At 38.6% G+C, this 24,258-nt stretch overlaps 1 protein-coding gene across 5 annotated transcripts in view; it reads left to right on the top strand.

Annotated features, from left to right (window-relative positions):
* The window catches only part of npas2 (neuronal PAS domain protein 2), a 49,262-nt gene that overhangs the window by 20,730 nt on the left and 4,274 nt on the right, over nucleotides 1–24,258 (top strand). The window contains exons 1-21 of one of the 5 annotated variants that reach the window (XM_029448581.1): nucleotides 432–787; nucleotides 8,303–8,501; nucleotides 11,349–11,405; nucleotides 13,272–13,426; nucleotides 13,579–13,670; nucleotides 14,014–14,103; nucleotides 14,550–14,670; nucleotides 15,809–15,922; nucleotides 16,106–16,221; nucleotides 17,169–17,251; nucleotides 17,354–17,460; nucleotides 17,563–17,710; nucleotides 17,928–18,012; nucleotides 18,116–18,242; nucleotides 19,822–19,916; nucleotides 20,036–20,122; nucleotides 20,526–20,768; nucleotides 21,344–21,559; nucleotides 21,804–21,988; nucleotides 22,671–22,763; nucleotides 22,916–23,117. In XM_029448581.1, the coding sequence (XP_029304441.1) occupies nucleotides 8,446–8,501; nucleotides 11,349–11,405; nucleotides 13,272–13,426; nucleotides 13,579–13,670; nucleotides 14,014–14,103; nucleotides 14,550–14,670; nucleotides 15,809–15,922; nucleotides 16,106–16,221; nucleotides 17,169–17,251; nucleotides 17,354–17,460; nucleotides 17,563–17,710; nucleotides 17,928–18,012; nucleotides 18,116–18,242; nucleotides 19,822–19,916; nucleotides 20,036–20,122; nucleotides 20,526–20,768; nucleotides 21,344–21,559; nucleotides 21,804–21,988; nucleotides 22,671–22,763; nucleotides 22,916–23,117 (2,472 nt within the window). In that variant the 5' untranslated portion in view covers nucleotides 432–787; nucleotides 8,303–8,445. Of the gene's footprint in view, nucleotides 1–431; nucleotides 788–8,302; nucleotides 8,502–11,348; nucleotides 11,406–13,271; nucleotides 13,427–13,578; nucleotides 13,671–14,013; nucleotides 14,104–14,549; nucleotides 14,671–15,808; nucleotides 15,923–16,105; nucleotides 16,222–17,168; nucleotides 17,252–17,353; nucleotides 17,461–17,562; nucleotides 17,711–17,927; nucleotides 18,013–18,115; nucleotides 18,243–19,818; nucleotides 19,917–20,035; nucleotides 20,123–20,525; nucleotides 20,769–21,343; nucleotides 21,560–21,803; nucleotides 21,989–22,670; nucleotides 22,764–22,915; nucleotides 23,118–24,258 lie in introns of those variants that run through there. The other 4 variants (XM_029448583.1, XM_029448582.1, XM_029448578.1 and 1 more) reach the window with 4 other exon arrangements.

The raw sequence follows: 24,258 nt of genomic DNA, 5'->3' as shown, positions 1-24,258 counted from the left end.
AAATATCTTAGAACTTCTGCCACCACTGGTGACAGTAGGTCTACCTGAAATGTCAATTAATGTATATCCTACATTCATCATTATGTCAGTCCCCTACTTTTGCGAGTTTACACCAGGCTGTTCTTTCTTGGTAATTGCGAACTTTACAGATTATAGGCTACTTGTCATGCTTCCACGGTCAAGTGGTATTAGGCTACACTTCAGACCGTACCATTCACACTTCTAGTTACACACACATTTTACACGTATGGATCATTCTCACAGTGCTCAACATGTCATTTAGTGGGGTGCTATTGTGCATTTAGCACGTGCTAAAGATTACAATCAGCACCCTCCTCCCGGTCACTATAGGTTTCTTTCGGTTGTGTTGCACAGCCCAGCCGACGCTTATGCTGCAGTCGTCGTTAGCCGAGTATTGAGCTACCAGCTGACCTACTTTCTCCGCTCTCAGCCACTCGGTCCTGTTTACAAGTCACTGCCAGCGGAGGATGTGGAGTACAGTGCCTGGAAAATAGACGGACACAGCCCGCAATTACCAAACACCACGAATGGGATTTTTTGCTCGTGTGTTTGTTGATAAATTAGGACTGCCAAAGCCACAGACAGCTCAACCGGCGATTAATAACAGTACGTTATTAACTTAGGCGTTGTTATGCAATTTAACGCTTTCGGTGCTCGCGCCTGGTCACTGGTGGTTGCGCTCAGCTGCTATGCTGTAGTTTCAAAATGACCGGATTGATTAAAGTTAGGTGTGGACCTATCTTTCAGCTGGAGACCCGTTTTCAAGGTATGTGACATCTCATTAAACCTTTTAGTTTCGCATCGCGAGCGCAAAATGTTGTCATATTGCTGCCTCCCTTTTATTACATCAAAGTTCACGAGTAGCCTCTTTCTAAATTAAAGGAGAGGTGCTCGACAGCATCCTTAGATCCTTTTAAGGATGTTCTGTATTTGGTCAAATACAGGAGTCTTGTATTAGCAGCGTCACATATACCGGGCGCTCTTGAATGCTGCTTACATGTTTTCAGCGCACAGTCATCAAGTGCCCTGGTTACAAGGTTTTAATAACCTATTTCCCCCGTTGTACCTCTGCTGCTGGTGACATTCATGGTAAAACACTGAATGGATTTGTGTTATTGTAAGACGTGAGATAGCAAAAATGTTAAATGTCACAGGCAAACAAAACCTTAAATAATTTCTCAGCGGGCTCAGGTCAGGCTGATGTTACCCAACCTGGCAGCTTTAAGTCTACTGGAGTTCACATTTCTCTGACTAACCCACTGTTTTTTTTTTCACCGGGCATTTTGAGCTTCTCATTTGCAATTGATATGGTTTTCTTATAGAGGGAGATATTTCCTCTGTTTGCCCCCGTGATGAAGTGTGGCATTGCTTAAGGACTATGTACATACATACTGGAAGTTAAAGGGTCATTGAGTGCACTCGTTGGCCTTCCCACTGTTTTGTCATCGGTATGTGTGTAACCAATAGCCAAGTATTTCCAGTGTCTTTATCATTCAACACACACAATCCCAACAGAAACTTTTTTTTTTACAAACTTAAATCGATTTTTATTTTTATTTTTACTTTCATTTATGTTCACACCATTGCATTTGAAAATATGTATATTGTAGGCCTATATATGGTCTAATATGTTGAATATTGGTGAGTTTATCAGTTTGTAGATAATCTGTATTTTAATATTTAACCGTTTTATTTTAAAAATGAAGAAAATTAGTTAAGGGTAATTCTTTACAAATATTATTTCAGATTATATGTAATGTAAAATCAAGCAGGCGGAGATACATGTCAAACCAAACAATTCCAGTTTGACTGAAACTAAGCGTGTCCAGGCCCAGTTAATGTTTACCTGACAGCTTGAGCTGTTAGCTCAAAACCAGATGCAGGTGGTGGTGATCAGGCAATGTAAACTTTTACACAAGCAAACAGTAGCACTCACTACCCCAGACTCTGTGGTTGGATTAGCAAATATATTAAATTAATCTATCAACACAAGAGGAGCAAAAACACTGAAAGCTCTCCAGCTGAAACATTAGCATGATCACACTCTCAAAGCATCTTATAATCAACAACTATAAAGTATTATGGGGATGATGAACATTTATTTTATTGTGAGCTTTCAGTCTGAGGACTTTATTGTCCAGATCTTTGCTCATGTTTGGTCTAGCACTGGATTTGTGTTTTTATGTGTGCATGTTTTGTACTTGTGTGTCATTACTGCTGAATATTGTTTTGCTAAATAAATCATTAACCGTTAATTGAGCCGTTATTTACAACTTACCCAGTCTTGGCTTTTTTTTTTATCAATACGTTCTTCTTATAGTCTAAAGTGGTTTTGTGCATTTTTATGGTTTTGATAATCAGACATGGCCTGCGGCATTTAAAGTTTTCTGTTTTGAAATATCAACAAATTGGAAACAGCTGTCAATGTTTTTTTTGTGATAATATATAAGTTATCTGAGTCACCTATACCCACCATTTGTGCTTTGATGATTAAAAACAAGGATATATATATATATATATATATATATATATATATATATATATATATATATATATATTGTGATAATGTTTCTGGAAAATCAATTGAGAAATTGGCCAGGCCTGTTTTTGGCTGAATCAACAAATTAAACACCAGAATAATCAAGCTGCTTCATCCCATGGATGCAAAAACACAGTATAGCCATAAAACCTGTCCTGCTCCTTGTTTTGCAACATTGCCTATAATGGCCTAATGTGCCCAGATATATTAAGAGGTCATTTATTTTCTATTTTTTTAATCTAATTTGTGAGTTGTAGAATACTAGTCCAGTAGTTTTTTCCGTAAACCTAGCTGACAAACAAACCTAACCAGAAACATTACCTCCTCGACGGAGGTCATTATTGGCATAATGATTACACCGTGCTTGTCCAGTCTTTTCTTTGTTCTTTGGGTTTACGTTAGATTAAAGATCAACTGCACTGTTGTATGAATTACACAGGTAACATCATCTATTCTAAAACAATTTTAAGTGCTATGAGGTAAAAAGTCTAGGTTTTGCTCTTATTCGCTTCATGAATTTGAACCGGTCAGTGATAATACTGTGTGTCAGATCTGAATATAGTGCTCAGTATGGATATGTGCATGCCATCCATATGGAAAAATCTATACGAAATCACATGTGGCAGAAAATCATTTGCAGCTGTAATACTTACATGCTGAAGCTAACAAACTGATGTCAAACAGGTATTTTGTCTCTGATAGCTCTAAGGGAAATATCTGCTGTCGAGATCTTTTGCCTGTTCCCAAGCCTTCTACACATGTTGTATGTTCTTATCATGACGTTACTGATGGTATCAGAAACAACCTGTTTGCTTGAGATGTATAATGCTTCATTAACTAAGAGCCACACACTGGTGTTGATAATCCATAAAGGAGGGTCTGACAGATAGCATGACCTGATTAAATGATCATTTACAAGATTACAAACTGCTATGTTCAAAGACCAGCTCCAGCGTATGCATGAAAGGGGAAAGAAGAATGTTGTCACTTCTCAGAATAGCCTTTTCTCACAAGCAGTCTATTACCTGATTCATTTTAGTGTGAGCAGGTGAAACATTAGCATGATCACACTCTCATTGTCTAAATATTTCGTTAATGTGCCAATAGTCAAACCTACGACATTGTTGTAATATCGATATCGACGTATTTGGTAAAAGATATTGTGATATTTGATTTTCTCCACATCGCCCAGCTCTAATTCTAGGGAGTAGATTTCTTTCCATTACTTTTAAATAAGCAGACGTTACAGATAATAACTACTGGCTTTGTGAATTGTTGCTCTTGAATTCATCATGGTGGCACAAAGCAACATATAATCAACAACTATAAAGTATTATGGGGATGATGAACATTTATTTTATTGTGAGCTTTCAGTCTGAGGACTTTATTGTCCAGATCTTTGCTCATGTTTGGTCTAGCACTGGATTTGTGTTTTTATGTGTGCATGTTTTGTACTTGTGTGTCATTACTGCTGAATATTGGTTTGCTAAATAATCATTAACCGTTAATTGAGCCGTTATTTACAACTTACCCAGTCTTGGCTTTTTTTTATCAATACGTTCTTCTTATAGTCTAAAGTGGTAATAGTAAAAGGAGGACAAGTGCAGATTGTACATCTGAAGACTCTTCAGATGTACTTTTTCACAGCGGAGGACACGTAATTGAAAAGACAAGTAGTATCTTTTAAAATCTCCAGTATGCTGGTGCTGTTTGCCTCAGGAAAACTTGTGAGTACAGTTGAATTAATTATAAAAGGAGCAACACTATATCCCACAACAAGCTGTAGGGTGAGGTGTGAGGTTCGGTTTGTGGCAGCAGGGGCTTTTCCTCCATTAAACTTTAAAAGGAAACTACCCTCTCAAGAAAAACACACTATTATTCATATATTGCGTTTCCTATTTGGAATGCTATGTGTAATTTTATAAAGCAATTTCTTATCAGAGTAACAGTCTCCATCCCTTTTACAGCCTGTGTACTTCCAGAGTTTAGTCATGAACTTGAACTTCAGCGTACTGACTTGTGTCATGAGTTCAAGTTGCTGGTTAAAGGCTTTACATACACCGCCTAGAGCCCAAGTGTAATTAGACTCTGGTGTTTTTAGCTGTTAACCTTGCAAGGTGTGGTGGTTTAACCTCATTACAGTAAAAGAATGCAGGTTTTATGTGTGGTTTCCTTTTACACAGCTTTACAGAGTGAAGACGTATAGGTTAAAGCTGCATAAAGTCCTTTTTGATGCATCTAAAATTGCATATTTTGTTGTTGATTTTCCAATTGGACAGTCGGTATTGATTGATTTGTTTTAAGTTGCTTATATAGAAAATGTTTTTTCTCGTTTAGTTTAACATGCACCTCTAACAAAAGTTTAACATTTTGTTACTGTATCAACATCTTAGAAACTATTGGCGTTAGGAGGTATTAGATTCTAGCTGTAACACTGTAATCTGTCTCAACAGGAGTTAATGCAGAATTTATGTCTCTGACTAAGTGTTTCCTGCAAGTGTTTTTTACTTTCTGAACATAAAAAGAATGTCATGATCAATTTGGGAAAATCTTAGTGACCCTATTAAATAATAACTCGAATTGTCTGTAACCATTTAGAAGTCGTCGGCAGTAAAACATCCTTGAGTGCAAAGTTTCTCCTTCTGCTTTTTCTACTTTTTTTCCTAATGGGTTTGTGTGCAAGAGGAGAAAATGAGGAGGCGTTGGTGTGTTTACATTAATTAAGACTCTAATGGAAAGGTGTGTTTCAATTGTATTGGTTGGTGCAGTGCACGTAATTTCTACCTTCTTTGAACGAGCTAAACCTGAAGTTGAGTCACAGCATGTGCATCAGAGAGGGGGTGAGATTATAGAGGTGCGGAGATCTCAATGTAAAGGTCCCTGTCACACATGTCTGTATGGCAGAAACGTGTGCTGGCGTATATGAAAATTTGTCAGAGTCCAAATACGTCCAACTTTTCATCGGATCAGGAAAAGTGAACATATACAGATACGCATGTCTAACCTATTGATAGAGTATCACTTACTAATACAAAATGTATCAGACGAATACCCAACAAATGCATAATTAAAATAATGGCGTATACAAAATATCGGCAACACGCTGGTGTACGTTGATATAAGGTAAGGTATAAGTAGTATTCGTTAAGAGCTTGCTGTGTTACGCTGAGGTGCGTTGATGAACGCTGATGTTTTGAGCATGTTCAAAATTACCGGACGTACCCGACATGTGCTTCATAAGATATGCAGACGTTACGTGATGTTACACATACGTGAATACGGAATACGTACGTGAATATTTACCTACGGAAATATAGTACGTGAATACCTACGTGACTACGTTAGAGGTACGTTAGATATAGGCTACGTCGGCTGACGGTGAATCCTACAGCCAATGTATTGATAACGAGTAGATAACCTATTCCTACCCTATCTTAAGATGATGCCTGACGACGGAGTAACTTATTAAACATGTTTCGTTCGAACTGTAGAACTGTACTGTACCCCCCCCCCCCAGACACACGCACACACACACACGCGCACACACACACACACACACACACACACACACACACACACACACACACACACACACACACACACACACACACACACACACACACACACACACATTAATGATTGGTTAAGGTTGGTTAACACTTTTTTAAATGTTTAAAGTTGAGTAAAGACTGTCTATGGTTCAAGATTGCCTTCCGTTTGATTTCTTTAGATTCTTAGCGGTATCTGACCCATTTGATTTTGTTGTGTTACAAAGAAAATGTGAATCAACATACATGCTTGATTTATGAAGCAACCAAAAATATTGCATATGGATTTTGGATTCTGGGAGGATTTTATTGTGAAGCAGTTACATGAAGCGTGGAGAGTAGAGCATTTGCTGATATGAATAAAGGGGAGCAAATCTGAAAACACAGATGTTACTAAATGTTACATCAAAAGTAAGAACAGCAACATATGAGCATAACAAAACTGTGAACAGCAGGGACCTGGTGGTTTAAAGCGTAAAGCAGCATTTAGATTTTACACGATTTAGCCTTAGGTGAAAGCAAGTGCCATTCTTTTAGCTTAACTGTGGTCACTTTTGTAGATTGTATAATTTGTAAGAGGCATTCCTCGCAGTTTTCAAATCCTACGCATAAGGATTTAAAATAAGATTATATTTCCTGATATGAGAGCAGGAATTTGAGTGATGATGCAAACCAAAGATGAAGTTATAAACTGTGATTTTAAACATGTTTGTGCCATTAAGATGATCTAGTGGCACATGTACTTTGGTTTATTCTTTAGAATAAAATGTTTATCGACTGATGTTGATCCACAGACATTATCAGCAGTTACATGGGAAAAGAAGTACCACGTGTCATGTGCTCATGTGAATCAATTTCCTCGTAGTAAACTGACCAATGAGTTTAGAAACTGGCTCTTCTCGCTCTTCTCATACATTGCACCACTTGAGAAATGTCTTGCGCTGCAATGCCCTGCGTTGGTTTTTTTCCAGTAAGTCTGCACATCCTGTCATCCATTAGCTATACTTGCTTATCCTTAAAGGGTCGCTGGAGCCGATCCCAGCTGACATTGGGCGAGAGGCGGGCTACAGCCAGTCAATCGCAGGGCTGACGTACAGAGACAGATGACACAGAGTTCCCGCTCACATATTTACATTTGCTGCACACAGCTGTATGTTAATACATGCTATAAGAGTAGTGATGAATATTGAAACTGAAGATTGAAAAATCTTAAAATGAAATACAGATACAGAAATCAGAACAGATAAGCAACACAATAACATTTGGTCAATACAATAGTGAAAAAGCAAAGGTACAAGATAGAAACAATACAAAACCAAGACATGACAAATACTACAAACAACAAGCAGAACCCAGACCAAGACTAAGGACATAAAAGTAATTAATAATAAAATACAAATGTATAAATATATGTAGAACGATAATAATAACATAAAATACTAAAACATAAAGTAATAGCTGTTGGGCGGTCTGCTGTCGGTCACATCACAAATGTAATGTTGCTAAAACGTCTGAACAATCATTCAGGGTTATCTATATAAAAAAAAAAAGGTCCCTTATAATTTTCTCAGCGAGCGCTTCATTATGTACCTAATTCTTTCCAGTTTGACAATTATTATTCAGGGCCGCACTACATCCCTCTTAAGTAAATATTCCTCTTCTGACAATGGGTCTCATTTTAATTTGAAATGAGGAAGAATTGCAATAATTGTAGTTTCCTTTGAAGTTCATCAATCAGCGTCACTCAAAAACCCTGAATACTGCCTGAATTCACATTACCCACCAACTGCAATAATAACCTGGATATAATTGATGTATAATGTAAAACATTTCCAGACCCAAAAAAACATGAACTACTTTATTCAAGGCTAAAGGAAAGTAGTGTGTTTAGTTTCCCTCCCGGGAACACTGACCGTTAAAAGTGGCTGAGAGTAAAACTTTTACTCTTTGTTATTGTGACTATTTCAGACAGTTCAAATGTGGTGACTGTGACTGTGGAGTATTATTAATGGTTATCCAACAATAGTAAAAAAAGAAAATAGGATGATTGGAGGATCTTGCTATATTTTCCTTAACGCAGGTCCCAAAGTAAATACCTGCTTATGTTACCTTTTTAGTTTATTCAACACAGTTTTCTTCCTCTGCAAAATGGCCACTTACAGGATGCTGTCATTAGTTTGGTCTGTTTCCACAGGATTTGGTGTTTCTTTGGTGGACTCGAGGAGGCGGCGGGCAAGTGGTCCGTGATAGGTTTTTCCAAAAGGGTGTTCAGACGAGGTCAGCGCGGATGGGACTTATACGATTTCAGAAAGGGCCTGGTTGGGAAAAGGAGTGAGTATGGACAACCTTTCTGACTTCGGAGGCACCTGTCCATCCACCCACAGGGAATGGGAGTGAGTATCAAAACTTCCCTTTGTGATCTGTATATGCTCTACAAACAATACTTCATATGTACACATTCTTTTAGTGTTCAACATTTTAATTAAATAAGTTGCATTAGTACATATAAATGGTGAAATAAATTGTGTAAATGTAATGAAACATGAATTGGAGTTGGCGAATACTCTGCTTGAAAAGGCATCTCCTATCCTGGATGAGTTCAGTTATGACATGACATGGGTATTGAAGTATTCAACAGTGGAGTAATTTGGCTTTTGGAGTCACATTTAAACAGATTGTAGCATTGATGGTAAATGGTTAATTATTGGTTAATCATTAAGCGTCTATAAAACCGAATGTATTTCCTTTCGTGAAAGCTTATTTAAACGATCCATTTTGGCTACTTTTTGATCCACAAGTATTTCATTTATGAAACACATCTCTTCCCTCTCACATTTTATTGGACATCTCTCATCCTGAGTAGTTCCACTGGCTCCTTTTGGCTAGCTGATAACGTAGACAAGATGTTAAAAAAACGTTAAGTAAAATAGTTTTTGTAATTTCCTCCTTGAAATATCTCCTTTTATTCCTCTTCCTCTTCCACTATTTAATATTTCAAGGATTGCCATATTGGATGGATGAGAATGTGAGTTGACTATGAATGAAGGAATAAAGATGATATGAGACAAATGTATGGGTGAAAGTGATTTCTAGGAAGGATTCTGGGAACCTTTGCACAGCCTTTAATTGTCAGTATGTAGCACTACAAGGCACAAGGGAACATGTTGAATAAGTGCAAAAAGACATTCTAAGACTTAATTAAGTAAATTAAGGCTCAGAACAATAGAAGAAATCTGTGTCATGCACATTGCATAACCCCCCAGCTATTAATATATAGTACATGTTGCAGTGCCATCTGCAAAGTAGAGAACATTTCTCACAGATGTCATCAGAGCACTTACATGCTCTGTGAACATTTTTAAATGACAGTTGAAAAATTATTTATTTAATTTGGCTTATAATTAATGTAATTCTTATTATGTTCTTTGCTAATTCCCTCATTTTCTATTATTATTAATATCTCTGTTCTCAAAAGTAACTTTTTTTAAAGTCCTGCTTAGTATCATCTCTGTATAAAAAGTGTTCTATGAATAAAGTTTATTATTATTATTATTATTATTATTATTATTATTATTATTATTATTATCTATAGAGGGTAATGAAGCATTGTAATGAATCACTGCATTGCTTTATTAATATTGAACTAACACAACAAGAGTTATTCAGAGAATCTGGAACACAAGCACACCTCTGAATAAAATGTTCCTCTGCTTGCTCTTTGTTTTTCCTGTAGTTTCCATGATGCAATATATCTCAAACTACTTAATCTCCTCTGCCATTTATAAACGCTTTATGCAGTACAATTGATGTATTAGCTAACATTTCCTGCCTGATTTATGATCTGACCACACCAATAACCCACCTCACTGTGGACACGGAGGAGATGCTGGTGGTACAATATTGTCACAGGATCGTACTCATTACTGCTGAAAACAAAATCAATTCAATTCAATTTAAATAGCCAAAGACATTTGCATCAGGGTTTTTAGCAATCTGTAGAGCAAACGACACACTCTAAAGATGTAAGTATTGTCTTATTGCAAAAAATAAATAAAAAAACAGGCATCTTATTGCAATCTGACCGATTACTGACCGTTAGCATGCCAGGTTAATGCTACACTGTTTCTCTTTCACTCTTCTTCTTGTCTACTTGCAACACATGATGTGCATGAATGCAGACAATTGGCACAGTTAGAGAGACAAAGAGAGACATTTCCTTAAGATTACAGTTTCTACACTGTCCTCTGTTGAATAAAGGAGAAAATGCCAGAAAATAAATATTTAAAAAATAAATACATTTGAAAATAACCCAACCCAAACCGAGCCTGAAGCTTTACACAACTAAACACTATGAAACCAACGGAACCCGCCAAAGTTTCAGGTTTGGGTACCAGAAGTCTGCTGGCACTCCTTGAAATTGAAATTGCTTGTCTGTGCTATGCTGTAGTAACATGCACAGAGGGACTCGCTACTGGCTGTAGTCAGGGTAAAGTCTTATTTGTATGATGCTGTTTACACATGGCTCAATGCTTTATGACTTTATGATTACGTCTATTACCATTGATGAACCTGTTACAGTATATGAAAGTCCAAACGTGCCATTCTGGCCTCAGATGGTAAATAACTACTAGCAGTAACGTATACAAACGATAACATTGGCTGCTGGTTAAGCCCTCCCTCTGCTCTTTGTCAGAGCAGACGGTGTCATACATAAAATGTGATTCCACATGTTAAACTTGCTGCCATATTTCTTGTTATTACCAAACTGTGTGAACGTGTGCATAAACCAAAGATAGAGTGGGACGTTTACCTGCCACAGTGACCTGTTAAATAATACGGAGAAAAACAAGGCGCTTCATTTGGGTTACCGGGTTATTGGAACATAATCATGGCGTTAGATGTTTGCCAGCAGCATCACAGTTCGTCTCTGTTCACCTCCTGAATTCTTCTGAGTCGTAGTAGACAAAGCACAGGTGCAAATGACAAAATGAATTATGGTTGATTTCCATTTAGCTGCTTCAGTTTCACGGTGCTGGCTCACTGTCACTGTCATGACTTACTGGGACACTTGAACAGAACGCAGTCATCATTAATGTTATCAGTTACATTTTCTACTATGTCGAGTCAACGCCTAAAGGCCTGTTGTTAAAGGGTCAACAATGTATCATGACAAAATGTAAATGCTATTATCTGATGACATCAAAGTATTTACATTTACCTTATACCCCTGTGTTTTCCAGCACCAACAGCTGTGTGGACGATTTAATGGATGAAGATGAGAAAGACAGGGCAAAAAGGTACTCAGTCTTTTCATTTGTGTGTCTGTCAGCTTGGATTTAAATGTGACGGAACATGCAGTACGTCACTCTCTGTATGGAAAACATGCATGTTTGGTGGTAGTTAATTATTTTATAAGAACCTTGAAACTTCAATGTCACATTATGGTAAAGAATGAAGTCCATGGAAATTAAAGTCTTGCTGAGCATCATTTGGATTAAAAAATAATTGAGGTAATTTCTAATATGACTTAATATTTCACACATTTTTACAGTGTTACATTATTCTCAGCAGAAGAGCTCCAGGTGTAATATTATCTGGTGTATGACTACACATTTTAGATGGTAAAATAAAGGTTAATAAATAAGAAAATATATCATCTATAGCTATATCTAATCTCTACATAATGAATTTGTTCCAGCTCCCCCAAAATACCTTCTTTGACTACTTTGATGAAATGTGTAATTTGTAAAAATACATTTCTAATACATAAACCTTGAATCTACTAAAATGGTAGATGGGAATGCTCTACAATATTTCGGCTTTCTATTATTCTAAATTAGACAAATCACAAACTTAATCCTTTGTCTTGTTAAATCTGCGTTAATGACTTTTGGGCAAACAAGAAATCCAAAACCAGCTGAAAGACACGCAGCTTTAAGTTGTTTCGGCTACACAGCTAAAGGCCCTGTCACACATATCCGTATGACAGAAACGTATGCCGGCGTATACGAAATATCGGCAATACGTTGATATAAATTAAGGGTAAGTTGTGATCATTTGAAGGACGCAGAAGATACGGCGAACACGCCAGACATACGGCCCTGTCACACAGTTCCATATGGCAGAAACGTATGCCGGCGTATATGAAATTTATACGGAGTTGGAAAAGTTCCATTTGGTTCACGTCATGCTGATGCTGGAGAACAGAATGTACTCTTGTCGCAGCCTCTCAGCATCCTCCATGCTCTCTGATGATGGTTGATGTATTCATCAAGACGTGCTGTGAAGAAGTGAGGATGAGCTACTCACAGGGACCCTACATACTATAATCATACCCCAATAAGCTCCCAAAACGCTAGCTGTACTGTAGAAACACGTTTAATAAGTTACTCCGTCGTCAGAGATAAGTTTAACATGCCTTGCCGATATTTTGTATACGCCATATTTCTGTACACGTTATGCATTCGTTGGGTATTCGTCTGATACATTTTGTATAAGTAAGTGATGCGATATCAATAGGTTAGACATGCGTATCTGTATATGTTCACTTTTCCGATCCGATGAAAAGTTGGACGTATTTGGACAGCATACGTTTCTGCCATACGGATATGTGTGACAGGGCCTTAACAGACAGGGAGCAACGTTAATATTCACCTGGAGTCGTGTTTTTGGCCACCTGTTCAAAAAAAGAATATTGGATTTACATTGGAGTCACCACTGACTACTGAGAAAGAAATCCTTTAGCTTGCTAACTTCGTCTCTCTGCTGTTTGGTGTGTAGCACTTTTACACTACACTCCTAGTCACTTAATTCAATATTAATTCATTAAAATATTGATTGTAGCTTTGACCAAGTTGAGAGCAACAGCTGATAGAAAGAAATCAGGAAGGAAACAAGTTAATAAAAAACATGTGGCTGCACAGTAAACTGCTGTGTTGTGTATTATATCAGTGTGCTGCTGTTACCTCTCTCTCCCTGGTCGATCTGATATTGTCAACTGTTTTTATCCTTTTATATGTTTGTCCCTTGGCTCACTTTTGGAAAAGCAATGCACAGTCTTAACAGGATTTTTAAAAAACGTTAGACTACAGGTGCTTGATTGGCTGAGCTTTAGCCTGCCATCCGACTGATTTATAATTGTTCTCTTGTGTTGACTGCTGCAGGGCATCTCGTAACAAATCGGAAAAGAAGAGAAGAGACCAATTCAATGTGCTCATCAAGGAGCTATGCACCATGCTGCAGGGCCAAGGCCATCCACGCAAGATGGACAAGTCCACCATACTGCAGAGGACTATCGACTTCCTGCAGAAACAGAAAGGTAAGGAAATGCAACATAGTCTATATACAGCATGTTTGCTTAGTTTGAGAAACGGTTGACGGACTGTATTAGTATTGTTTCTGATTTTATACATTTCCCCCTTTTATTATTACCTAATACACTTCTTCTCACTTGATCCTTGTCTTTTTCAGACATCTCTGCACAGAACAAAACTTGCGATGTGAGACAGGACTGGAAGCCTTCGTTCCTCAGTAATGAGGAGTTCACTCAGCTGATGCTGGAGGTAAAGCTCAGGAGGATGTTTGGAACAGTCCATCTCGATTAAGCTCTGACATTGATTAATATTGTTAATAAAAAAAGGAATATCTCCCTTAAATGTCCATGGGGAGCTGAGCAAGGTGATACGTTGAGAATAAAGTTTCACTGTTGTTAAAGTTCATATCTTTTCCCATTGGTTATTTAAAGGCAGTGTGGTAGGAAGAACTTTGAGGCAAATTGGGCACAATATTTTGTATTGCATGTAACTACAAAAGATGTGTGACAACGTAAGAGTGCAATTTTTTATTTACGCCTTCACACCTTATGACCTCATTGTCAAAGTGCCTCATTTCTCCTTCTTCTACCAGGCCCTCGATGGTTTTTTGATAGCATTAACTACAGATGGCAACATCATATATGTATCTGACAGTGTGTCGTCACTCATTGGCCATTTACCGGTAAGTGAAGGGAGCTGAAATAACTTTTACTCCATTGCTAACACTGCATTCTGTTGTGCTCTTGTATCTATTTTAGTATTTATAAAGTATAAATGATACTTGATTAGAAACAAACCAACTAGCTAGCAATAGCTGCAATTCAAGTAGACTTTGTGTTCGATGTAGTAGTTTGATGTTTTTCTTTAATTTCTGCTCAAACACATTTACAAGAGATAGTTTGAACACCGCATAAAGATTTAATTTCATGGCTCTTAACTTCTTTCGTGGTAATGAATGAAAGTTACTGTGTGTGATGGTTCAAAACTGCCACAGGCTCTGAGTGTAACTGAAACTACTTTAGAAATCTAGAGATCTTCCAGTGTTGAATGATTATGTCACCTGTAATGCTACATTGTTGAACATAGCTCTTAAAGACTGACTGTCACACATCTCTCCTTTTGCACTAGTCAGATATGGTGGACCAAAATATCTTGAATTTCCTCCCGGAGCGGGAACACGGGGAGGTGTATAAGCTGCTATCATCCCACATGCTGATGACTGACCCCATTGCTGCTGACTTCCTTGACAGTGAGTGTCCTACCGGGCGGCCTCTCTGCACACACCTGGCTCCTGTCTGTCTCTAACACCAGGTTGTGTCTGGTCGTCTCCCATATCAGGAGGTCACAAGTTCAGTATGTGAGAGGAATACTGTGAACATAAGTCAGTCGAATTCTTTTCTGAGTTAAAAATCTTTATATTTAGAGCGGGCTGCTGAATTGGGATCTAAAGTTTATTGGATTGCTGATTAGTGTGGATCTATGATTAGCCTTTTCGCTAATAATAGGAGCTAGCTTAGTATCATAGTTAAGACTTTAAATCACTGTTATGTTAGCACTGTAATCCAAAGCAATGTAGTATCTGGGGCTCAAGACACTGACCTTAATCCTGGGTTACTATTGGGCTTTTCCGAGGAATAGAGCTGGCGAGGAGCTTGTGTCTCGCCCGATACTAAGAAGCCTTAATAGCAAACCGTCAGAGAGCCATGTCTGGAGCGATCATCATGTCCTGGAGCGATCATCATGTCCATGGCACATTTCAAAAGTGACATCCATCTTTTGTCTCACTTGCATGAAAAGGATTGTCTGGCTTTATGCAATAATAGGGAGATTATTGCCTTTTTAATTTTCCCAGCACTCTTTTTTTTATCTCAGCTCCTATAAGTCTATAAAAACATAAATGTTTGATCCCACAGCCATTACAGTATAACAATATGCTTTCTATTACATTAGGCTTCACATCTAGAGCCCTGGCTTTAAATATATACTTTGGACTATTTCCCACCAGATTGATACTCATGTTTGTCCTATAGTCAAATATATATATAGTCAAGTACATGCTATCTTACTGCTTGTTGCTCATTATGGATGTATCCCAGACTGTGAAAAAACTAAAAATGTAAATTCCCCCTAGCATGTAGAATACAGAAAATAATAAATGTTTTGTTTTTTTCACAATAACAGTGGCTGTCATCAAACTGGCATTTAAAGGTTTAAAATGAAAAATGTTGTCTTCTAAGGACTTTAGAGCAACTTCTTTACAGGGAGGCGCAAGGTTTAAACATTGAAAATTATGCAGTTGTTAATACTTAGTAGCATTGAGACAATGTGCTATAACAATGCCGTTTTTCAGGTTGTTAACCATGAAAATCAAATCTGCTGTTTTTCAGGTGAGGCACATATTGAATTTTGCTGTCATCTAGCCAGAGGTAACATTGACCCAAAGGAGCCGCTTGTGTACGAATATGTCAAGTTTGTTGGAGATTTTAAGTTCCACAACAATGGTAAGGATTTTTATTTTCTCCTTGTTAAAAAGATTTAAGATTCAGTAACTTTAGTGGAGTTAGGGTCCATAAATCCTCTTAATTTAGCATTAATTTAACAAACTGAATGGGGAAACAAATGTAAAAGAAGTTGAATGAAGATAGACGTCACAATCAAATGTATATTTCTCGTCTGTCATGTAGTGCCTACATCTTGTAACGGGCTCGATTTGACGTTACCAAGAAGCCTGCAGACATCGCTGGAGGAGCAGGTCTGCCTCATTGCTACTGTACGATTAGTCACTCCGCAATTTCTAAAGGTAAGACCAGCTTGGATCTGAAATCTTGAGCCTTTCTTTTGCAGCTTGTGTTGCTTATGTGTGACGTCATTACTCTCAAATGAATAAAACAGGCGGTGCTGAAATCAATGATATTCAAAATGAGCTGTTTTAATGACACACCTGACATCAGGGGGATTTAATGTGAGGGATCACTTATTTTGGTCCATGCTGACTCCGTCATGTCGAGCGCTTTCTGGAGATTTCTCTTCGCACACTGTGTCCCTTCCAACTGATTACATCATTAGGATACAGCTGATCCTAAATGTGCTCTATGAGTCGAAATCTGGACATTGGCAAGTTATCGAAGTAAATTAAAGCACCAAAACCTTACAGAGATCTTTAATCTTGAGATCAACTCACCTACACTTACCTCTTCCCTTTCCAAACTTAAAAGAAAAGTTACTTAAAAAAAAAAAAAGAAGGGTCTGACAGGTCTTTCTATTATGATTTATTTTACCCACGCCTTTTTTCTGTCTTAAGATGTACTGGAGCTCAAAGAGCTAAAGTGCCAGAAGAACCAGATCTATTGGACAGGCTTCAACTCTCCCCGCTACTTATTCCAACATGTAAAACCCACCACTGATTGCACTGATTTGCCAGATGGAATGACTGTTACAGTAAAGTCTGGACCATATGACACATGGAATATTTTTTCCCCCAGATTCTGAGACACAAAACAAATAAATCCGCTACTAATACTGGTTTTAATCTGCAGTTTTTGAAGTCGACAGTTGTCAACAACATTGACAAACATTTTACCCATAGTTGTTCAAGGTAACACCTCTCAGGCATCGTTTAGAAATATGCCAATATGATTACATGTAAACAAAATTGTAAGGCAAATGGTTGATGCTAGAGCAACAAAACTTGTTTGCTTTGCTGTGAAATCCTCATAGTAATACTCTCAATCTGTCATTTGTGTTTAGGATTTGTGTAATGTGGAAGATCCTTGTGATGAATTTACATCCAGACACAGCCTTGAATGGAAGTTCCTGTTTTTAGATCACAGGTAACAGATTTGTATGATTCCTTCTCCGATCAATCCACAGTGTAGCTTTTAAACATGAATTTGTCTTTCTTACATTTTTATCGTCTTCTTTTTTTGTTTCAGAGCTTCGCCAATCATAGGCTATTTACCCTTTGAGGTTCTTGGGACTTCTGGCTATGATTACTATCATGTGGATGACTTGGAGCTTATAGCTCAGTGTCATAAGCAGCGTGAGTAACTCTGTTGTTTCTCTCTCTTATCAACTACCATCAGATTCAGGAATCCATCTCTGAAAAATAGGTCACAGGTTTACATTACTTTTCTCTCCTCAGTAATGCAGTTTGGAAAAGGTAAGTCCTGCTACTATCGCTTCCTGACCAAAGGACAGCAGTGGATTTGGTTGCAGACTCACTACTACATCACTTACCACCAGTGGAACTCCAAACCTGAGTTCATCGTCTGTACTCACACTGTCGTCAGGTAAGCCTGGTTGCTGCCCTTGGGGTAACGTCTGCAAAGGGAGGGATGTGTACTTACACTGTTACTGTCCTGGGATTAGGGATGTGTGTGAGGCATAGACTGTTTTGGGGGAGGGGAGTAATATTCAGAGTTTTCTCTCTTAGATTTGTGAGCCCTAACACGCCGTTGTATAAAATAGATATACACTTGTCACACATTTGTATGTGCTGTTTTTCAGTTATGCTGAAGTGAGAGCTGAAAGGAGGCGAGCGTTTGGCTTTGAAGAGCTGTCTCCACCTGAAATTGCTCCCTCTTCTGTGAAGGTAATAGTTATGGGCCCTTTCACAGACAGTATGTGGCATTTACAAGGTCTTTATATCAGCTTCAGATCTGACCCTAGGTGTTGAACATCACTCTGTGTTCCAGGCTCAGGAGCTGTACTTGGACATCTGCTCCACACTGAACCCTCCACGAGACCGAAACAGTAGTGCACGTTCGGTCTCCTCCCACAGCTCCCGGAAGTCCTCCCACACAGCCATGTCGGACTCTGCATGTGAGTCATCCTCTGCTCCCTAAAGTGCTAACTCACTCAACAGCAGGTTGATATGTACAGCTCTTATATGGCTGAAGGAAGGTTCTTTAAATTTAGCTGAAAAAAATGGGATTATCTGCTGAGAAAATTGTTCAAATAGTTTGAAACCTGATAAATCTTGCATTTGATCTGAGTATACGTTGCGATCAAAGGTAAAAACTTCTGTAACTAAGCAGACGAGAAGTCAATGAAACACCTTTACTTCCTTAACATATGTGAATGACGATGCATCTATGAGGAAATACTTCCAAGGCCTACTTTAGTGTGCCCTGTTTGTTGGAGCTTCCAGTCTCTCTGACTTAAGCTGCTCTTCCACCCACCGTCTAATGTACTAAAACACTTCACTCCCATCTGCATGTTTATGAACAATACACAGCGGCAGTGGCAGACTCATTACACTCGCTGTTCATAAACAGCTGCTGTTGCTGTCTTCCCACACATAAATACACTCACTATTTCTAAAGACATATTCATAGAATTGCATCTGTCAGAAAAACAGCGAGCAGATGGTTTTTATTGCTTCTTCACCTTGCGTTGGCTACGATGAAAAAACATCCGCTGAATGCAACAATTTGTTATTTAAGTCAAAGGTTAGTGAATCAGCAGTATTGTTATAAAACCACAAAGGAAAGGCATTTCATAAGTTGTTCTGCCTTTACCTCAGAAAGGCTACAGTTACTCTTCTTAGGAGGAATTGACAATGAAGAGGATACGTAATATGTAAAGAATATAAATATATATCTCATAATTGTCTATCTCATTCTCCTTATCTTGCTCATCTTGGAGAGATTATCCCACTGAATGAAGTGGAAAACTATTTTATGTACATTACTATTTTAAGGCAACAAAACAATAGTTGAGACAAGCTAGCCAAAATAGTGTGAATTCTAAAAACGTACTCCAATGCTACTGGGTAAATAAAGAGGATCTTTTTATTGGAATGATTTATCCTGTAAAACATATTTTTCAAGATTCTCCAGGGAAGGTACACCATATGAGAGAGGACATTTAGCGTTACAATTTATTTATGGCCAATAAAGAGCCAGATATAGAGGGAGGTTGGGGTGCTAAAACGATGATGGGACACATAGGCATACTGAGTGTCAGGATCCCACAGTTTTCTCATTCTTCCTTTCATACCTCACATCTTATTGCATGTATCTCAGTATTTCGGTTCAGCAGCCAATGAAAACTTAGTTCTGGGGGTTTTTACCCTGTTGTTAGTACATCCCACTACACAGCAGCGTTTAGGCATGTTTCTGTTGTTTGCTAGGAGGCAGAAGTGACACTTCACACAATACAAAAGTCAATGGAGAGCGAGGAATTGTTTTCCCCTCCGGTGTGGGCGGGACTTATTAGTGTCTGAATGACTGACATATTAAAGGATGTATAAGAAACTGTAACACACTCATGACATGAGCAGAACATCAATATATCAGCTGTGATTTGACAAAGAAAAACCATGTTAATGATCTAACTGAACACATCCTCAGTCTGTTATCAAAGTGTGTTTAGAGTTGACCTGTCTCTCCTTCAGCAGCTAACTCCTACACAGAGGCCTGCACGCCATCATGGCAGTCTGCTTCCATGGGGACAGAGAAGACATCCTCCAGACTCCAACCTAATAGTTCAAAGGTCAGTTTACGTGTCTTTGTCTGTTTTTGGAGATAAAATGGTCAGTGGGAAAATAACTGCACAAAGATAACACAACATCATGTCACAGATTGTGCTAAACTTTGACATTTTCCCCGTAGAATTTGGCACAAAGACAAAATTCCTTTGACCAGGTTCCCCAAATGAGTCTCCCCCTCTCTCCTACCTGCAGCAAGCACTCTGCAATGGTTAGTGTTTAGACTTCTTCTCCTGCCTGTTGCCTTCCTCTCCTCTGTTTGTGTTCAACATCTTATTATTATGACTGCTGCTGCTGATTATTTCATCAGTTGCTTGCGCCTCCGGTGCCTCAAGGCCCAGTTTTTTGTGGTCTAAAACTAAGGGAGAAATACAGTGAAAAGTAAATTGTTTTCTGTCGTTGTTGTAGCTTTCCACAAATTGTGGTTGTTTTTCTCAAATAAATCACTCACCCATATCATTTGTTTTACTTGTAAAAAACAATTTCAAGGAAAAAGTGGGAAGAATCACTAGAATAAGCCATTATATTACTCATGCATATTAAATACCCATTAAAAGTGGAACATAACTGAAGTACAAAGAAAACTGACTTGTTTTGGGCTAATGTCTTTGCAGCAACAGCAAACGCAGCAGCAGCAACAGCAGCAGCAGCAGCAGCAGCAGCAGCAGCAGCAGCAGCAGCAGCAGCAGCAGCAGCAGCAGCCGCCCATATATCCACCGCAGCAGCCTCAGGTCTGTGTAATGAACCAGCTGAAGGAGCATCTGGAGGAGAGGACGCGCATTCTGCAAGCTGACATTAAGACGCAGGAGCAGGAGCTGCACGACATTAAGGAGAAGCTTCACCTTGCTAATCTCCAGGTAACACTCCTACAAAGATGCAAGAAGAAAAACTAACTAAATTAAAACTACATTTCGCAAAAGAAAAGAATAGCCGCAGGGTTTAACCTAGACTTAAAAAAATAAAGTCAACATCATACTGTAAGCTTACATTAACTAACCCGTCACAGTAATGGTGTAAGGGCCCCACCAAGAGGCCAGTACAAACCAGTTCAATAACCTGCACAGAGAAGAGACTCTGGGAGTGTTGTAGTGTTTGTATAATAAAGACAAGTTGTCAATGTCATTGCCTGCTGGGTGTGAAGGCGACAACAGTGATTTAAAAATCAAACACACATCCGTGCAACAGATTAACAGTTAGTTATTCAGAATTAACCAGCAACCCTTTGTTACCTCACCAAAATATGGATAAATCTAAGGCATTACAGACAAACTGCTGTGATTTTCAAACACTGAATAGAATAACTAAAGATATGCAGAATAGCATTTGTGGTTTTGTCTTTTTTTAAATAAAAATTCTATTAAATTCAATTCAATTAAAAGTTATTTTTAAGTAAATGAAGGATAGATTAATATTTTCTGTATGTGTGTGTAAGATGTTGTTACAGCCGCCTATCCACAATGACTTTGGCCAGGCGCAGCAGCAGCAGCAGCAGCAGCAGCAGCAGCAGCAGGGCTCGGGCAGGCCGGCACAGCAGAGCCAGTCAGGGGTGATCAGGCAGCTCTCAGGCCTCCCTAAACCAGCGTCCTGCGGGGCCCACAGTTCATCCGCTCACTCACTCCTGAGAGAGAACAGCTCACCCTCAACGCAGGTACAGAGCTGCACAAGTGAAAAATCTAGAAAACGATCCTCTAACGTTAAGAGGATGAATCACATTATCTTCAGTCATTAGCAACTAACGACTCACAGCCTACTTCAGTGCTCACAACACAGCAGGAGGCAGGTTATGGATGTAGCCATTAATCTCAGTCTATTATTGAAAGATATAAACATCAATACAGGTGGCAGCGTTAATCAGTTTTTATATGCTGTGTGTTTCCTTTGTTTCCTCTTAGGTCCAGCAGAGGATTGCACGGAGCGGGCAGGCACAGTCGGTAAGCATGCCCGTACAGACGAACACGAGTGTGACGATGCCCTTCTACAGCAACCCCATGATGTTCTCTCAGACCAACACGAGGTCTCTGCAGGATGCAAACCAAAGACACACAGACAGCGAGTTCAACCAAGATGGACAACTACGGTGAGGGACACATCATGTGGAATTCAGGCCTCTCAAAACCACAAACGATATTGGCAGTATGGCAGACACTATGGAATATTACTAATATGCAGACAGTTTTATGAACAGCGTACGCAGTGGTTAGCTTCTTGTTTTTATCTCTTGTACTACCTTGATATTGTTTTTGAGGAAAATGCTCTCTGTATGTAAAAAAAAAAAAAAAAAAGGTTTTGCAAGGATAATCTTTATTATTATTATTATTATTATTATTATTATAATTATAAGTATTAGTATTTAAATAGGTTAAACAAAATGGTATGTAGGTGAATTTATTATTGTATTGTCTTTAGAGGGTATGAAGAAATTAAAACTCACCTGAAAGAAAACAGTAACGCTTTGTCCTTTTTAGAACATGGGGCAGTGGTGCACTTCAGCCTCTAGTGGCCGAAATAAGCAGTATCCTTTGAAAAATTGTGAAAAAAAGTGACCAAAGAAAAGTCTTTCATCTGTTCATCTTACAAAATGTATCCTGGCAAAACTTTTTTCCCACCTGTTTTACAATTTCAGAGATAACCATTTAAAGCAAACTTAGAAAATGCATCACCAGAATCTTTTTTCTTACTTGCAGCTCGGGGCTTTGGTATCTCTGATATCCTGCTTTGAGTTTTGTTTTCTTCCAGTAACAGATTTTATTTTCCCACAGCATGCTCCTCAACCAGCCAATGCAGACGCTCGTTCCCACTAGCAGTGTCACCTCGCAGCCTTCCCAGTGCAACATGGGCATCTCCCAAACCATGTGAGAACTGTTAACTCTCTCTCTCTCTCTCTCTCTCTCTCTCTCTCTCTCTCTCTCTCTCTCTCTCTCTCACTCTCTCTCTCTCTCTCACTCTCTCTCACTCTCTCTCTCTCTTTCTCTCACTCAAATTCTTCTTTGTGCCCTCCAAACAGATACACATTGGAGCAGCAGATCCTCGCCCCTTCATTCTCCATGCAGCAGGTCAACTGCAATGCCGTCCTCGTGCCCTCGCCATGCTTCACGTCGCCCATAATGATCCCACCCAATAGTTTCATCACAAATCAGTCCCCGTCGTCCTACCAGACGCAGCCTCAGGCTTCTCAGCACTCCCTGCAGCCGCAGCAGTTCTTTCAGGTACGGTGTGTTGCGATGCAGCAGTGTGTGTAAATTGCTATCCTTAGGTTTAAGTCTTTAACTTTAAGTAATATGTGATGGTTTGTTGCATAACACTGCTCAGTTCAGTTCAGTTACCTGCGGCTTTGTATTTACTGATTTATGATCATTTTAGGCATTACAATGCATCTGAATTCCTAGTTACCACAGCAACAAGCTCCTGTGTAATTCTCACAGCCTGTCGGAGATCTGTGTTATTTTCAATCATCCTAAAACCTCAGCTTCGTAGCAAAGCTGTGATTTAATCTGAAATGAATTAGGGTGAGGGTCAGATAAGTTATTTTATCCAGACTTGTTTATCATCTTTGTCCAGAAAGGAAACACAAGTCCACCAGCTGTTAAAAAAACCTTCAATAGAGAAATAGTGTGAGTCTGCTGGACCTAGATCCCTCTGCACAGCAAAGAGAATATTGTATCCGTTTATTTAGAGTCACACTCTGGAGCCACTTTAGAGATCATAGATAAAACAGCATCGCCGAAGTAATCGCTTTCAAATTTGGTCAAATATTGATTATTCATTCATCGAGGCATAAGGGGCTGTACAAACATATTGGGTGTGTATGTGTATTATGTCTTTTTTCTGGCTTCATTTTTCTATATCAGAGATTTTATTTCAGAATTTTCTTGCAAGATCTTCATAAAAATAAATAAATAGATTAGTTACATTAAAAACTAGGGCTGTGCTGAATGTAACTTCACATTCAAAGCTTCTATTAAGCTTTTCGAATGAATCTTCAATTTTCTGTCACTATAATTTATGATGTCCTCGCCCGAAAAATCTATATCGGGGTTATATAAATGTAATTTATGGTTAACTTAACAACGCTCTGGAGTAATTGGAAATGTTTTGGATCACACAAGTTGGAAACAATTCTACGCAGCCACCACTATAACATAAAGAACATAAGTGTAGCCTAATCTTTATCTGCAACTGCTCAGAAATACTCGGTTTAAACGCAATGAATGTGCAAAAAAGAAGAAGAAAAAAGCTGTGCAGCATTTGAATGCTAAATTTTGAATGTCAAGATTATGAATGAAGCTTCAAACTATTCTGAATCGGTACAGCCCCATCAAAAACATTTGTGTTGTGTGGAGCCATGGA

Source organism: Cottoperca gobio, chromosome 14 (genome assembly GCF_900634415.1).
Source record: "Cottoperca gobio chromosome 14, fCotGob3.1, whole genome shotgun sequence".
Lineage (NCBI taxonomy): Eukaryota > Metazoa > Chordata > Actinopteri > Perciformes > Bovichtidae > Cottoperca > Cottoperca gobio.
This window is presented reverse-complemented; position numbering and strand designations above follow the sequence as displayed.